The 18,098-nt window shown below is 41.1% G+C and overlaps 1 protein-coding gene across 1 annotated transcript in view; it reads right to left on the reverse strand.

Annotated features, from left to right (window-relative positions):
• LOC139769168 (uncharacterized) overlaps positions 1-17,893 on the reverse strand; it is a 63,870-nt gene extending 45,977 nt beyond the window's left edge. Inside the window, exon 1 of the mRNA XM_071700017.1 lies at positions 16,231-17,893. Within this exon, the coding sequence (XP_071556118.1) occupies positions 16,231-16,350 (120 nt within the window). The 5' untranslated portion in view covers positions 16,351-17,893. The remainder of the gene's footprint in view (positions 1-16,230) is intronic.
• Positions 17,894-18,098: the final 205 nt, after the last annotated feature.

Consider the following 18,098-nt stretch of genomic DNA (forward strand, 5'->3'; position numbering starts at 1 on the left):
CGATATTACTGAAATATTTGAAAACAGATAAAAATGAAGGCAACCGTTAAAACAAGAAGAAGAATGATAAGAGGGAGAAATGATAATGAATCTAATTTGCTTTTTTACGCGGTCTTTAGCTTCGACCGTCCGAAACAAGTCTTTCACTCGCCTTGCTTTATTATCGGTATTAATCGGCTGATTCCTTCAAACTTCCTTGAGCTATTCAAATTTCGTATCGGCTCACCGATGCGTAAACGCTAACTCGGCGCTATATGCGTTCGCGCATGCCGATGTGTACGCCCGTTCGAGTAATAAAGAGGGTAACGTATCGTGTATATAAGTACATGGGAGTTTCACGAAGTACATAGCATGCACGTTATGTACCGCAGCGTGATGCATGCAGATTGGATTGAAGTCATAAGAGAAAAGCGTGCGGAGCGACGATTTTAGTATCCAGCACCACGGGCGAGATGGTTCTCGCGCGACTCTCGTGCAAAACGTCAAGAATAATTCCTTATTTCCATCTGAAATAAAATTCCGCGTGCCGAAGGATTTGATTAATTTTTTCAGAATCCCCAGAATTGAGAAATTCGTCTCTCGATACATCGACGTGTCGCTTTCTCGAGTAAACGTTCCAATCTCGGGCATTTTCGGAAGGGAAAAAATACGAGAATTCCGTGTCGCCGCGGGAAGCCTCGTTTTGACGTTGACTGACAAGGTAGTCGAGCGAAAAGTCGCGCGTAGGAAATACCGGAGACTCGAAACCGCAGCGAATCCGCAGTTAAAAGCTCGCCGCTCTTTTCGTACGGCTTGGGAAACGTTCCGCGAATGCACTCTCTCAGCTCGGATTCTCCAAACTCGTGGAATTATTCTTGCGCGGAATTATTCAACCTCATGCCCGTCGGTTGTTTATCCACGCCAGAAATACATGCGTGTATTTCTGGGCATGACTCCGTTATTAGTATGTGCACGTGCGTCAACCAAATAATTATTATATAACACCTCTCGGTATAGTTCTAGTCAACATGTGTTGTATGTGTGTGTGTGTGAGGAACATTTATTGCATCGCACGAACTAACATAATCTATTACATTATTCGCATGTTTTACCTCCTTCGTTCTTTAAAAGTTTCTAAAAGTAACATTTATACTTGAGTTTGCTATTATTGCCTTTCCTCGTCTTTCTAAATCAAAGTAATATAATTCCTCACTTTATTATATTACAAAGTAATAGTCTTTATTTATTATTAGACTTTTTATCTCGATTAACAATGCAGAATTTAGATCGCACGGGGCAGTTTCGAGATATTCTGCGCGGTACTGCAGCGATTCGTGAAAGTATTTGCGTTAGTATATATCTATATAAATTGAAACCGTACGGCTACTTTCGCGAGCCACTATATTTTGTTTGCTCGCGAACATATCTGCCGTTGAACTTTTTTAACTAAATTTACGTTATACACAAAGTCCGGGGGGCGCGGAAACCGTTGCATTGTCGCCGAGTATAAATTTAACCGTGGTGAGGAAGCGCGCTCCCGCGATATCTAGCAAGACAGTATCTCTCAAATAAAGTCTGTACTTTCTATTACGTATTTCATATTGTGTTCCACAGTACACGCGCGTCTCTCGCATTACGATCGACAAATTTCAAATTCATTTCACCGTCTCGTCGCATTCCATCAGTTGACAATTTCTATCGAAACGTGAAAGCGTTCTTATTTCGAAACATTGATGGATAGCGAGGAGTACATGAGTGTACGAGACATTCGTTCTTCCCAAAGTATCGCGCAGAAAAGAGTTCTGTCAGCACGATTTTCAACAGCCTAACATTTTTATTTCTAAATTTTTTGCACGTTACATTTCTATTTTCAAAATTTTATCACGCGCTTCTATTCTCGGAGTTTTGCTGATTCAAGGTTGAAATAAAAAAGTACGTAATTACACGCTTCATTAAATATTACCATCATCAAAATTACATGATTATTTCTCTAAGCGATATCGCTGAATTATTGATTTTCACGTGGAAGTACAAACATATTTTGCAGATCAAAGAGTTACGAGCGTGCTTTCAACGCATAAAAGCACCAGCGGTTTAAAACAACATTTCATCAGGGCAAACAAACAAACGCTTTCATAAATATATTAATATTGCTATGTGTGCGACATCATCTAGCTGAAATCTTCTCTGAGCAGCTTGTGAAAGTATGCATTTCTTTTTTGGCGTCGCGGCAAGACGCATGTCACGATAGCGTGCTTCTGCTTCAGAAAATATAGTCGCCGACTTGCTCGCTTTGTTTTTCAGGTCAGACAACGCGGATCTTGAATACAAACGAGCTCGGCACCCTGTCTGTCGCAGAGAAACATATTCCTTCGTCGCATCCGTACAATGACGGGCAAATATGGGCAAACTTTCTTCAAATTCGAATGTTATAGAGACAGCACAGACGTGTTTCACGAATATACGGTGATACAAAATATTATCTCTTTACATACGAATTTAGAAACTTGGGGACTTTTAATCTCAAATTTAAAATTCCTAATTTGTAAAATTCTCGGAGAAAAAGATTCCCTCTTTTAAACTAAAGTTTTTCCCCTTTTAACGTAAGGAAATTTGAAGTTACCAAAAATTAGGGAGCATACTTCTCGCCAATTCTCCTGCAACGCTTCACCGATAAGATTTTTATAACCGCCTTCGAGAAGAGCTTACACAGCACAAAAACGTATTCGATCGTTTTATCACTTCATTTTCTGTCATTTTATTAAAACATTGCGCAAATGCACATTCCGGAACAGGCGTGTGCATATGAAATAGCGTTCGCGGCACATCTGCGAGCATACGTTGTCACAACGTCAGACCGGGATGTCACAAGTGTGGTCTCAGGAATATTTCCCTCGTTCTCGTGCGACGTTTTCACCGTTGTCACGGAATCTTGAACAGCCGCGAGAAAGCTCGGAGTTTCGGTCGTAGACCGGGGCACGGCACGGAAAAGTCACGCCGAAATTTCTTATGAGCCTCATGCCTCGGATATCCACCACCGAGAAGTTGTCTCGAGGATGCAATCTTGAAATGCAACGTTCCACCGCGAGCGAGAACGACGAAGGCGGCTTATGTATATTATGCGCTTACGACCGCTTTATTAATGCCACCTCTGTACTTTCGGAGGGAAGGAAAGATTCCCAGGATGCGCGTATTCTGATTCTTGTGATCTCTCTGTCATATTTGTTTTCATCTCTTCTGGCGATTTAGGCTGCAGTCAAAGTTTTTTCTCTTTGAAGTTAAAAAAAACTTTTCAAATGTAACGTTTTTTTTAATGTAACTCCACACGGAATTATACATTAGTAAGGTCTTTTAATCTCACTAAGAAGAAGCTAAAAAAATAAAATATATGCCACAAAAATATAAACTGAGTTTAATTTTTTTAGCAAAAAATTTGTTGATATATTTTGAGAATTTCAGACTATATTAACAGATTAAGACATAAGAAAATTTATTTTTAGATTATAAATTAAATACTATTCTTAAACTATTGATTAAACACATAAATAAATACTTAATTAAATACGTCTAGTTCAAAAATTTTAAGCAAGTTTTCGATAAGATTAATTTTTCAAAAATTGATTAACGCCAGTCTCTCACTACTAACCCTTCTTTCCATCTGAAGTATAGTATAATCACACATTATCGGATTATTACATTTTTAAATCCCGTAATCGCATGATCATTTTTATCCACGTAAATTTCACGTTGTATATCCGTAAATGTGTACATGCATCATGATACTGGATAGCCTCGAGAGGCTTTACCCCAAGGTATAATAAAATGTTCTTTTTCATACGCGCACACATACACAGATACACATACACACTCTCTCTCTCTCACACACCGACTTGCACGAGCGTGTTAAAACGATGATGAAACAAAAAGCAATGCCCGTTCATCTGTAGGACTTCCGGGTCGATCGTGATCGATCGGGAAAGAATCGCAGGGGCTTTGCGCTGCCGCTCTCTCCGCATGGAGAGCTAGGGATAAAAAGGGGACGTTTCTTACCCTGTCGCAGCAGCAAGTTAACCGCTGTCTGGAAAACGTTGAAAAACTTTCTTTCTTAACGTAAGAGAGATACGGACGAAGTGCAGGTCTTGCGACGGATCGCGAGCTCGTTTCTGTACTATCGAATCGTCGTCTCTGTTCGCCGTGAATTGACTCTCGTCAGATTTTTCCACGCGGCTTCAACCGCGCGAGAGAAAAAGCGGTTTATACACTTGCAGACGACCGATTACGTAATTCCTTCGCGCAACGACAGCAAGAGAAAAATATGCAATTAGTCTCAAATTTATATCAAAGTTATCAAAATTATTATTAATTATAGAAAAAATTTATAATTAAATTTGTAAGATTAAAGACATTTTAAAATTATATAATTTGATTAATTATATAATATACCTAAAGGTATATAGCGTTTTAACTTAGCTTCTCGTTACGTAAAAGATTTTCTTTTTCTCTCAATCTCTCCCTCTCTCTCTCGCGAGGGAATCGATGCGAAATACCATCTTCTAACTTATCCCACTTTTGTCTGAGAGGAGGTCCCCATCAATTCTTCATGAAATCTAACCGGGCGGAAAACAATAGGATTGCCCGGTTTTGCTGAAATTTTGATGTCGCGCATAAAGTAGATAAAATGTTGCACGATTCTTGACACGAAAAATGCGAATATCTATTTCATTTCTAGTAAACCTCGTAAACTGCTGCGAAACTTGAAGATTTAATCATATTAAATATATCTTATAACTTTACATTTCTAGTTATATACACTTTTTAGTGAGACACAAATTGGAATCGACGATAACCAGATTGCCAATCAAGATACAAGAAGAAGAAGAAGAGGAAGAAGAAGAAGAAGCTGCAGCCTTCTCGTTTTCGTGCTGCTAGGAAATTTGATCAAAACTTATACCGTCTTGCAGTAAAAGTTAATCAAATGTTAGAGTTCTCGCTTTTTTTTACGTCACGTTTCATTTCACGTCAACCTCATTTCTCTTACGTACGTATAACGCGTTATCCTCCGTGAATTACCTGTTCAACGTTCTTCCTGTGCGTGCGCGGAAAGCACGCTATCGGGACGACTAATCAGAAGTTTCACGGAACATTTGCTATCGTTTTATATTCGCAGCATCTTCCTGACCTCGATTCCTACTCGACAGCTACCGCGCGATCGATCATTCACCCAATACATATTATGTAAGAGTCCATCAAACTGATCGGTGACGCACCTACTATTTCTGCGAGTATCAAATGGCGCGGGAAATAAAAGTTCATTCAATAGAGCGCTTTTGTTCTTGCCCGCTGAACATATTATTACCTAACAAAACTTTTGCACGTACAAGCTTTTAAAATATCTCACCAGAAACATCGTGTCTCGAAATTATAAAATACAGAGTAATTTTCGTTGTTCTTTTTAAAATGATTATGAATTTATATTGATATTGGTTGCCATATAATTGTAAATGATCAAGCAATCCTATTATCATGTAGTTATTAATTATCAAATAATCGCGCTAACATATTTGATTATTGAATAATCAAATAACATGCTACGCAATACTATATTAAATGCTAGATTAAGTTAGATTTGCTTTAATTGTTACGGACGTAACGTACGGACTGTTACGGTTTATAGATATTGAATTGAATATTGAATTGGATATTGCAATAATAGTGTCAAAGAGATATCAGTTGTTATTAAAATGCATTTAACTATCCGCACAAACGCGTGAGATTATCAATTTTGACAAGACTTTCAGGACCACGTTTACATATTCACGTTTTATTGCCACATTCTATATATATAATTCGCGTATATATAAAAAGTTATCTTTAGAGACGGCCGATGAAGACATCCGCGAAAGTGTAGATCTCCTCTGATCTCTGACGGTCATAAATCTCGGGGAAAAGCCACTACCTGGATTCTCCTCGGCTTTAAAAGCGAATTTAAAATAGATTTCGCAGTAATCGCCCGGTATCCCGCTTTGTTCGGAGCAGATAGTTACGACGAACAGATCGCGCGCAATCCAGCAGTCCTCGATATCTATCCATTGAACGACCTCGACTCAAGGTATGCGTAATACCCTCCCACGTAATGCGCGCGATAATTATAGTCTTTATCAGCTAGAAAATATCCATGGCGTACTGCATAAAGGATTCTGATTTAACGGTATTTACCGAAACTGCAAATAAAAGCATAACGTAAAAGCATAACGAGGTTTGAAAAACAAACGGACGTGTCGCCTACGGCTTATAAATTGAACATTGTACGACAATATTGAAACGACGATCGTGTTATCGTAAGTGTAATTGTGAAGATATATTTTATGTGAAAAATACCGCCGTCTCCGCGACAATCGATTCATCGCGGCATGGGCTTTTATTCAAACGCGGCGAACACGCGTCGAGACGGGATCCAAAGTCGCGCGCGAGGAGGTCCTCTAATAAATCTCCTCGCAATCCCGATCGATCGTAAATCGCCGGTCTACAAAGAAAAGCAGGCATTTCCGCCCGGTGGCACGGAAACATTGGATTCCTTTCCACGGGCTCGAAAAGGGAACCCCGCGGACGCGGCGGCCGCGGCGATGCATCGGAGCGTTACATCGGGGTGGCCGTTGTATCCATTCCACGGAGGAACGCGTTGTCGCGGTGGCTTCTACATAAGGGCGAACGCAACGCGGCTGCTTTACGCTCGCCGTATGCTTTTTAAACAGAATTTATGTTAATCCTTTCGCTCGCTCGACCGGGTAAATGTATCGCGAATCTATGTAGTAGAGAGAGGATATTTTTGGCGAACTTCGAACGGGTAAACCCAGAGGATTAATCGCGGACCGGTGTACAAAACGCACCGCAGCATGCAGGATTCGAGTTCTGTAAGGCCGATAAGACAACGATATTTCTTGCAAAAATATTAATTGCGTGCATAGAAACTCTGAAGGAAATAATCGCGTAAAAGGGCATATTTTGTCTAAATAATTATAATGTGTAATATAATAATTATATTTCCCACAAAATTATTAATTACATAGAACTCTAATTTTTAATCTTATTTCTAAAGAAAATACTGATACGTTATTGTACTTTATTCAAATATTAGGTGTGTGTAAAATAATAATTATAAAAGGTATATGACACAATATTTTACATATTCGTAAAGTATTAACTAAAATCTGTATCAATACATCTCAGAAGTTGACATTTATTTATCACGGAAAATACAAAGTGACAAACTTTCAAAACATTGCATCCTAAAATATTTCTGGTTTTATCTGATTTTTTTTGAAAAAGCGAGACTGAAAGAAAGAAAGAAATTCATAGAGATTTCGCTGTCTGGTGTCAATCGACAAAATCTGAGGATGAAACGGAATACGTTGTTGAGAAATGTTATACGTTAAAATAGTTATATAGTATATGAGTGTAACTCATATAGCAAGTTAAGTAGAGCAGGTTTAGCCACTTAAGTTGCAAACGCATTTAATCAGAGTTTGATTCGGGTAAATGTATTCGATCGGAATTTGATTTGTGCGGGTGTGTACCACACTTGATGCAACCAAGGAACAAGTTACGGCGAATTCGAAGGACGAAATTGGGAACATCAAGTTGGTCGAAATTAGAAACTTTCGCTGTCTCAATATGGTGGTCGTAACACCGTAATCCAGTAATCCTGTAATACTTCATGTTAAACTAATATGCAGAGTAATCCTATATATTAGTCCTAATATATAAGATAATCCTGTATTAGTACCAATAAATGCTGCATGGAAATTTATTGATACATTTAAATACTATTTGGAACTAATCGTATTAAAGTATAAAAATTATACTTAGCAAAAGTCACATTAAAACATGTATTTTTTTTTATATTAAACCTATAGAAGACTAGTTTTATACTCCTAGAATAAAAATATCTAATTACACATTTCAATTTTAAATTAAAATTAAAATTGAAATACGATTTTTTAAAATGGCGATAAAATTATATTTTGAAGATGACTATCCTACGGATCGTATTTCTACGATTTTAAAACTTGTACAAAAATGACGTAATAGAATACGGAATTATATATTCGTTTATACATTGGTCGTCTCTTTCTGTGCCGCAGAAAAGTTTCACGTGTTTGCTTCAGTTCTCTCACTCTTAACACAATTTAAATCTTTTCTTGAGAACTAAGTTTTAAATATTAAAATTCTGACAATAAAAATCCATTTAAAATTAAAGGAAAGTGACGGGTTTCAATAGAATATACTTGCTATATTAAACCACTCGAATCTCGTAAGATTGTCGCGTTTATGCCTCCTGTAATACGCGACACGCGTGCTTAATAACATGCTAAACCGTTGAAGGTGTCTAAAGAACTCCGCGAAATGGCGCGCGGACAGGATCGGATTCCTTCTCTCATGGGGGGAAAATTCCCTGGAATGCAGTTACAGATGCATGTGACACGACGTGAAAATGCAAGCTTCCGCGTAACTCGAGACACGACGACGTTGTCACTCTGTGTCCGAAATATGGATCTTAACATGAGTCGTAAACGCCCGTTTATCTTATAATACTATAAGACGTTTAAACATAGGATTTATTGCGACTTTTTGAGTTTTCGCTGCTGTGATGTACAATTCCAGGTAAATCCCCGTGAACGTACCAGTGTAATCTCTGAAAGATTGAAATAATTTCGCTCTTAAATTTATCATGATGGATATACTCCGATCGTGTCGTCGCGTCGTAGACTTCGACAGTGAAATATACGACATACAGATAGTGTCAATAATTTTCACAGCTGCCGTTATTATTCGTTATATTATCTGACACCAACAGACATTTTCATACGATATAATACAGAGTGCCATAACTTTATCCCTCTTTGACGTTTGCATTTGGACAGACGGTTTATTGCGACCGTGCCCTTTTGCGCGCGCACGATCATTTTCGATATCAGCTGATGCACCTTTGACGAAGGAAAACGTTGTTATACCCAAAACTGAAAAAAACGATATCGCGTTGCTTTTTTTAACGGAAAGGGAGGGAGAGAGAGAGAGAGAGAGAGAAAATAGGCCGGCTCTTTTTCACCTCGTGGAAAACTGCCAACGCGGGGACATGCTTGCAATTATGAGTGCACCGGCACGTTGTTGGAACCAATTCAACGCCCGCAACAGCTTGCCCGTAATTCCGGCCGCGACGGCGTGCCCGGCGTCGCTTTGCATTCAGTTCGTATATTTCCAACGGAATTAATGTTAATCGCTAATAGCGGTGGAAAATTGGAAAGCCCGCGATGTAAAGAGTACGCCCGAAAGTTTCGGGTTGCTGACGCGACGCGACGCGCCGATTTTCCACGGGGTTCTTTCAGTGGCTGCGCCTCTCCGAAGCGGAAGCGGATTACCAGCGTCGCCTTTCGAGAGTGCGTCGTAAAAAGCTTCTTCCAGGTTGATAGACAAGCCGGAAAGGCGAATGGCGGGAATAGAATGGCGCGAGAATGTGTATCGCGCGCGAAGGCTTTATTAATAATAAAAGCGACGAAGGGTTTTGATGTTTAACTAACGAGAAACTGTCTGTTACGTTTCATCGTGTGTACCATGTGACAGGGGATCGTTTATCATCGCGGAGGTTACCTTCCTTTGAGATAAATGACACCTTCATTACGTGGAACATCTGGATTTACACATCTGACTTATTTTAAATACATAGCACGGAGTCGAAGCTTATTCCTCTTTATTCAGAGACGGAAATTTCCGATGAATTATCGATAGGACCGGAGGTTTTACGTGAAATTTGTATATACGCGAAGTTATAATGGAGATCTGCGATGTGCATATTTTTACATGAACTCACGAGCTTTAAGCTCAAGTAAACTTTAGAGAATACACGACAATCCACAGTTATTTAACCGAACAGAGTTGAAATACGTATTCAAACTTCAAAGGGTTTGCTCGAGACGAAGGATTCGTTCCCAGAAGTTCCGCAGATACGGGATATGGGCCGAAAGAGAAAGTTCGCTCCCTTCTTTCCCTTTCCCCTCCCATCCCTCGGAAGTGCAAATGCATGCGTCGCTGTACAAAGCAGAGGGGGTGGGCGGCGTTTCGCGCTGCAACAGCTTGCCCATAAGCCGTCTCTACGTCGCTATTGCTATAATTTATATTCAGTACGCAGACTTTCGCGTAACCGGCTTACGTGACCCCGTCGTCGCGACGAAATGGGAACGATATGTGCGGAAGAAAGCTTTCCGGCCTCGCCAGACGCGATCTACCGCCCTTGTCGTCTCCCGCCGTTGAACGAGGGCGGGTCTTTTCAAGTTTACGAAACGTTAGTCAAATTGGCCGCGTGGAAAGGCGCACGTCAAGAGGCAAAAAGGCTTTTTCCCCCCGCCCGTACGCGGCCGGGCGAAGCGCGCGAGACCGAGCGAAGTTTCAGATCCCCCGGGCCGCATTAGAAAGGGGATTTCCATAAATAAATGGAAGAGAGCGGAGAGAGCCGGGCGCTTTATGAAATTTCCGAGGCCGCGCGAACAAGTCTCGCTCCCGAGATATTCGCTCCCTCACAAAGCGGCGCGAGATTGCGCGAAAACGACGGATAAACATTTCGACGGGCCGTGATTGTCTCGCGCCCTATCCTAACGGATACTTTCGGGAACGGAAGCGCGTGATTAATCGGAGATGATATAACGAAAGATAGGGGTCCGCGTTCTCGTTCGGGGTCGCGAACCGGGACACGGGGGAATTTCTGAAGGAACGACGACAGACGAACGGCCACGATTCTGCTCGTTCCGCGCGCTGTGACACATATCATACGATATATGTCGCGACGTTATATTATATTTGCACACTATTATTAGGCTCGCACACGTACACTAATCCGCGTTCCACCGGCACGTCCGTACGTCCGCCAGCCGGAAAGACGTAGAAGCCGGCGACTCGGGGACTCATGACATTTTGAACTTCAGATTAATTTTGGAAAGAAAATTCTCCGCGAAGTCACGTCACGAAGTAACCGGGCGCTTTCGTGAGCTGTCGTGCGCAAAATCCTTATTTCGGGACGATTTTTCGCTTCCGAAAACGGAAATGGTTTGTTACTGGAAATTAATCTTTAAATGGAATTTAAGGACGTTCTTTTTTTTCCAAGTTAAAACTCGTCCGGCGTGAGAGATTGCATCTTAATATCTCCTCAATTTCGCTGCTTATGATGCAAACACCTGCTACTTGCGCAATAAATTCTAAGCCACGCTAATTACTGATGCGAAAAGTTTAAAGAATAAATCCGGAAATAAATTTCTATGTCGTCGGTGAATACCCCTCTCTCAATGCGCCATACAAACGGCACAATGAAAAATGGCCGTGGTTTATTGTCTGCCGCGAAAACTTACACCGAAAGCCTTTTCAACGGAAAGCGCGGAAGAAAGTTCCTTCTTTTTTTTTCTTTTTTTTTACAAGCAAGATAACGCCTGCCGTGGCAGCGATTTTGCGTTCGCCGTTACGATGCGGTTGTAAATGAAAGCGCCGCAGATGCAGTTTGCCGTTCCGCTCGCTCTCAACGCGTGACAGACGAACCATTTACAGGAACAGCTTATTTCATGCTATTTTCTAGAGCGACTGCCCCGAAATACAGGTGCAACTCCGCGATAATAACGAATCGCGTCTCACGGAAAGAATCATTAGACGCTTCTTTTTCTGAAAATACTGACAAACGATCTTCTAAATCTAAAAACAGGTACTTACAATTAGAGTTAATTGTTCGCGATGCAAATTATACGTTTTTGTAAATCCGCGAATTGATGAGCATTTTATTTATATTATAAAATGAAAAAGGTACTTAGAATTCTAAAATTTTGATTTATAATTGTATCAATCCTTTCTTATCGCCTGACCATTGATTTTTATCTTTATAGCAACTATTGACTTCTTGCCATAGATTAAAGAAACAAAAATGTGATTTATTTGGCTATAAAACACGACGCACTCGGAACTATTCCAATGTTTTTCCGCGAACCTTCTCTCTTTCTTTCTTTTCCTCACTCTCTCTCTCTCTCTCTCTCTCTCTCTCTCTCTCTCTCTCTCTCTCTCTCTCTCTCTCTCTCTCTCTCTCTCTACATCCTTCCGCTTTTCTCAAATATAGATATTATTTTTCTACTCCTATAGATCTGGACTTCTTCCCTTGGCTCATTGCACGGCTGTAGGACGCAGTTCATGTAGGAGTCCTGTTGAAGGACGAAGAGAGAAACCTTGAAAGCTCGCTGTACGATAGGGGCCTTGATAGTAATATAACGTAAGTCCAGTTCGTGTGGAGGATGTGGAAAAAGATGTAGGAAAGGATAACCTTTCGGACGTTAACTCGACGCTGCATTGAAACGAAGTTGATAAAATAGTTTATGAAATACGCAGGGAGGAAAATTCTGTTAAGGTTCCATCCATGAATGTGTATATTATACACATTCAAGATACATCTCCGCAATTGCCGCTTGCTTCATTCTCTTTCTCTCTCTCTCTCTCTCTTTCATTTGTATCAGGGGAAGGTAACCAAAGTAATTGAACTCACAATCACGTTTGTTTGAAAATTGGTAGCACGCAACAACGAAATAAAATAAATTCGTGTCGATATAATTGCTACAGAAAAAAGGTTAAAAAGTGTAAAAAAAATTGCTGCAATTTTATATGAACACTTTGGCCCATATTCTGAATGCGCGCATTTATCGATAAAAGTGCGTTCAGAATACGGGCCTTTATATCTTTTAAAACAAGAGCTAAATACATTATTCTTTGCATACGTTAGTTTTTAAGTTTGAATATGACTGGATTTATTTATGCTTACGTAAATAATTTACGGAGTTTAGTGGAATTCGTTAAAAAATTAAGTCAAACTTATTTAATTTAAGCTTCGTATGGATAAAAATATCGTCCCATGTCAAAGCATTCCAAAGAAATTAAGTCCAATAATGTAGAGATAATCAACTTAATATCACTTTGGTATACAAATTTCCAAGAAAATTCAGTAATTAGCTCTGGCGTGGCACTGATGGGAAAATAAAGTTCTAACTCATTAAATTTAAATCATAAAAACATTTTATTAAAGTTTCTGACGTTGCAGAGCCAACTATTTAAGATTCTAAAAATAATCCAAGCGATTTTTGCACGGAAAGGTTCAATAAACTTAAGTATATAAATAAAATATATGCACACTTAAGAATATTTTAACTAAAATCATAATCTATTTTCTTAGATAAACGTTTAATATGTGTTAGAATTATGTGTGCTTTATTATTGATCGCCGCTGTTGTATCGAATACTCAGAAAGCGCAGCACCTAGCCACATTAGCGTACGGGTAACCTTGTTCCATTGAAATAACGGGTCTTGAACACGACGATTTAATTCATAACGACCACTTAATGCACCCTGCGTCATGTTCTAAGCCAGCGCGACTTTAATAACTTCACGCATCGCGTGCCCAAAAAGAATCTGTATCGAGATCCATACATGTCGAATATTACGAGACATTGGTATTTCGATCAACGAATTGCATAGTTCCATCAAATTGAAATACTCGTAATAATTCGAATTCGAGTACTTCTCAACTTGATAATCTTTTATTCGAGCTAATCGGCTGGCATGACGTATATTTAACATTTTTTTCTTAGTGGCGTTGTAGCGACGTCTCGCTGCGTATCGCTGCATCAGAGAATTATGCGCGCGGTAAAAAGTGGTTCATTTATTACGTGTACGGCTAATCTCGTGGGATTGGAATTACAAGTCTTGGACGCGCTCGTTTATAAATTATGACCGGCACTTAATGCACTCCGTATGTAACTACATAAGCCGGAGCGGCTCGACAACTTCATAGAGGCAGCGTGCCGGGAACTCGTAATTGTTTTGAATTAACGATACTTTAAGCTGCGCCCAACTGCGAACCATTATGCGGTTCGTCCATAACGATTGTACCGTCCAATTGTAACACCAATTGTATACAGCTGTATTCACCGCGCTAAAAAAAAGGTGATTTTAAAAAAATCATTATTTTTACATCCGTTGTGTGATTTCGTGGTATTAGGAACTCGTTGGTTCGCGCTCGCGAATTTCGGTCCGTTTAATCACGTAAGTCGCTTTTATTACTTTAAAAATAGTTGCGCAACGTTTTTTAGCTAAAAGTGGCATTTCGTGTACTACAAAAATGCAAATTTGCATACGTCCATTAACCGGTGAAATAAATTTCGGTAGTTTTTTTCGTTAAGGAAGAAATGGTTGACCTGCTTTTTGAGGCCATGACACACAGCGCCCGTTTAAATCTGGTTTAATCAATGGACGTGCCATGTTGCACGTACACGCATATACAGTGCGCGAGCATATACATCACGCATACGAACGATACGGTAACAAGATTAGCGTTTTCCGATTTTCTTTTTAGAATGTCTTTAAAATGCATATTTAACGAACAAAGACTCGACTGATCAGATTAAAAAATCTGTTAGCTAAAAACCACATTTAAACTTCTATATATGGAACACGTTTATTATGTTCTGGAAACTTAATTCACCTATGTTCTTAATTTTCGTCCGCTTGTACGATAAATATCGATGCTTTGACGTTAAAACGAACATCGTTCTTCCCGCCTCTTTTAGTTTAGATGTAAAATCTGTAGCCAAAGCAAATTGGGTTGGGCTCTGTACATACGCTTGAATGTAACACAAAGGTTCCAGTTTGAAGCTAAATATCACTGAGTTTAACGAGTCCTTTTTCGACGACACTTTTGTTTTCTTCCTTCGTTTATATATTACGGTTACTATTTTTTCACTGATAGAACAAATGTTACTTTAAAAACGATACTCCCATTATTAATATTACACAATCAAATTACAAGGGAAACGCCGTAATCGGTCAGGACTGGATCTTGATTGCCTATAATAATATTTTTGAATTTTAAGTGTAATTCCTCGCCTTGGCAAACCACGCGCCGTTACTTTCGGACATAACGTAGTCCTAACCAAAGCTAGAATGGCACATTTACATAATTAAAATATTATTATAGGCAATCAGGATCCAGTCCTGTCCGATTACAACGTTTCCCTTGTAATCTGATTGTGCATCATGTACGGTCGTATTTTCACTTGTTTATTATTAATACTACATTTATCAGGCCCGATATATTTGGATCGGCGTATCCGATTTATTTCAAACTGTGGTTTCAAGTTTTCTGTATTTTTTGATGATTGATTAAAAGGGGCTTATTTTCGCATTTTCGATTACACAGTTTAAATTCTCACGAGCGGCCAATATAATGTTTACGAATAATTTAGGCACATTTATGACGCGTTTAATCATGTATGAAACGCACGTGTCAGACTAGGGCAAATTGGCACGGCGATATAATATTAATAGAGTTTATCCTTATTTAACGAGAGGTGAAAATTAAACAAAATAATTGATTAATGTGAAATCAATGTGTCGCGCAGCAGTACGTGAAATCACGTTGACAAATTTCAATTACACGCGTGTCTAATATCGCGAAAGTAATGGCGCGTTTGTACAACGACATTTTTCTTGTCCGATATTTGCGGCGAAAGTTATATTAAGGCAAATGCATGCCTGGCCGCCACGAGTGATGCTTATGACGCACCGGTGAATTATCGGCGGGCATCGGGTAATGCTCGTGACGGCGAACATATTAAAAGTCTGATATATTATACCCGTTGCCGAGACATTTTATTCGAACGCCATATTATGTATCTGTAACAACCGGACTAATGTTATTACATATCGCAAAGAAAACACGGATCTTCCGTAATTATCATCCTTTTTCGTGCCCTCTAAATTGTCGGAGGAAAAAAAAGCGGACGCGTTCTCCGAACGCTGCGTATCTCTGACAAGTGTCGAGGATAAGTTAAATTTACAACAGACCCGTAGAAGAGAAAAAAAAAGCCTGTAATTATATAACTGTACTGCAGGAGAATATTAAAAATTACAAAGAATAAGAAGATATTCGCACACACCATCCTTCCCGGGATAATTTTACGTGAAGAAGAAGCATTTTGCCGCGCGGCGTGCTCTATTTCCAATGTACAAATTGAAACAACGTACTCTGATGGAGCCATTTTACGCGGTGTAATGTATTTCTTCCTGTAAAATTATCTCAAGCGGGAGACGGGGCGCGCAAATACTTATTTTCACCCCGCACCCTATTATTTCCACCGTGTTTGCGAAACGATAGCGAGCAGTGAGAATGGCAGCGCACGTACCTTGTCGAGGTCCATCTCATCTTGAGCATTGAGTTCTGGACAATTGAAGATCTTCGTATCGATGGCATTATCGCCCCTAGTCAGACCGGCGAATACCAACACCAACACGCACCACTTCATCGTTCACGTTAGATCCCGAACTAATTAACCGCGAGCCTTACAAAGCCCACTTACGACGGGCAATTAATATCGGCTTCCGCACCGCACGGACGTCAGAGCTCTCACTCTTTCCTACCGGTTCGGACGTCTCTGCTTATGCGCGCGTATGTACGTTGCCCTTCCACGCGAGTGCTTCAGTTACATCTGTTCAAATTCTATCACCGTTATCATCGACCCCGCAATGCGTTTCAAAAGAGATTTCTACGGGTGCTCCTCACTTTCGTATTCTTTCATCGCCCCCGTCGAATGATATTTCAAAGTGATTCGAGTATTATTCTCTTCTCGTGAGTCACGTTATGCTTCAGTCCTTATGCTCCTTTCTTTTTATTGAAAATGTAAAACGCTTCTTCGCGGCATAGCGATATCACAGTCGTGATCGCCGAGTTGACCAGGTCACGCGATTCCAATTCTCTCTCTCTCTCTCTCTCGCTCACTCGCCTGCGCCTTATCACTATTACACTAGCTGCCCGTCCCGTTCTCGATGCCGAAGCGATTTAACTTAATGTCCAGCGCGCCTATAGGCCGCCCCGCTTTTGACCCGCGATAATCAACGCTCCTTCAGCGCATCGTGCTCGATCTCTCGCGATCTCTCACCGCTTCCAAGCACTTCAGTTTCCTTCAGATTCGCCCGCGGCTTACAGGGAAAATCGGAGTATCAGAGGAGTACGTGGAGCACCAACACCGAAAACTTTACGAGCGTCGCTTCTTCCAGATGTCCATCCTAAGTCGACGACTGTTTCTCGACTGTATGCGTGAATCTTCGGCTTTTTATTCGAGAAAACCCCTAAAGTGTGTTGTGTCACTTCACCGGAGATTCCTCCTTCACCTGTCGAACGATTATATCGAGCGACGCGACAAGGGTCGCCGTTGACATGTAGCGATAGCTCCGAAACCCTACGAACGATTGCGCGGATCTTCTCCCGTGGATGAGATCCTGGAAAGAGGATGGGTTTTTTCCGGAGGGTGTCCTCTCGCCGGACCCTCGTAGTAAAATCCCCAATAATCAAACCGGACGTTTCCGCCGACGGTTCTTCGGAGATAATTCCCGGAGATACGGATAGAAATACCGTGGCGATGTAATCGAGAGAAACTCGAAGGCGAGCTCCGGCAATTCCGCGCGGAATGAAGTTCAGTTTCTCTCCCTCCGATCCGCCGGTTGGATTGCTGCACCGTCGTTTTCAATTTCCGTTTCGACCCCCCTTCTCGTGACTGCGAAAGCGAGCGGGCTTTCTCGGACAGTCGCAGTATCACAAGCGTATCCACCGGCGAGCGACAGACGGATAAATGGAGAGAGAGACGTATGGGTTACCGTACCGCCTCGTTCCCGCCTCGCGTATATGCGTACGATCGCGTAACGCGATTCGCAACACGTCGCCGGCGCCGCGATGGTAGCCGCGCGATCTCCAGCAGGGAGGGATGTGTACGCGACGAAGTCGGAGGGCACTCTGACGTTCCAGCTGCTCTGTGCTGCGCTGGTCCTCGTTCGGCACAGCACGGCACGCCACGTCCGTCCTTCCTCCGTCGCGACGCCAGAACGAACGGAGCGAGAGAGAGAGAGAGAGAATGAGAGAGTGAGTGGGGAAAGCGGGGAATAACGACGGTGGGCGGAAGAGCGACGGAGGATTGTGAGGGAATCTGTGAAAACGGAGACAATATGAGATGGTCGACGCGACTGTTACTCCCCGCCGTTCGCCGTGGGATTGTGGTCG

This window comes from Temnothorax nylanderi, unplaced genomic scaffold (assembly GCF_030848795.1).
Source record: "Temnothorax nylanderi isolate EJ_2023f unplaced genomic scaffold, tnyl_v1.0 TNYL_tig0020_pilon, whole genome shotgun sequence".
In the NCBI taxonomy this organism is placed as follows: domain Eukaryota; kingdom Metazoa; phylum Arthropoda; class Insecta; order Hymenoptera; family Formicidae; genus Temnothorax; species Temnothorax nylanderi.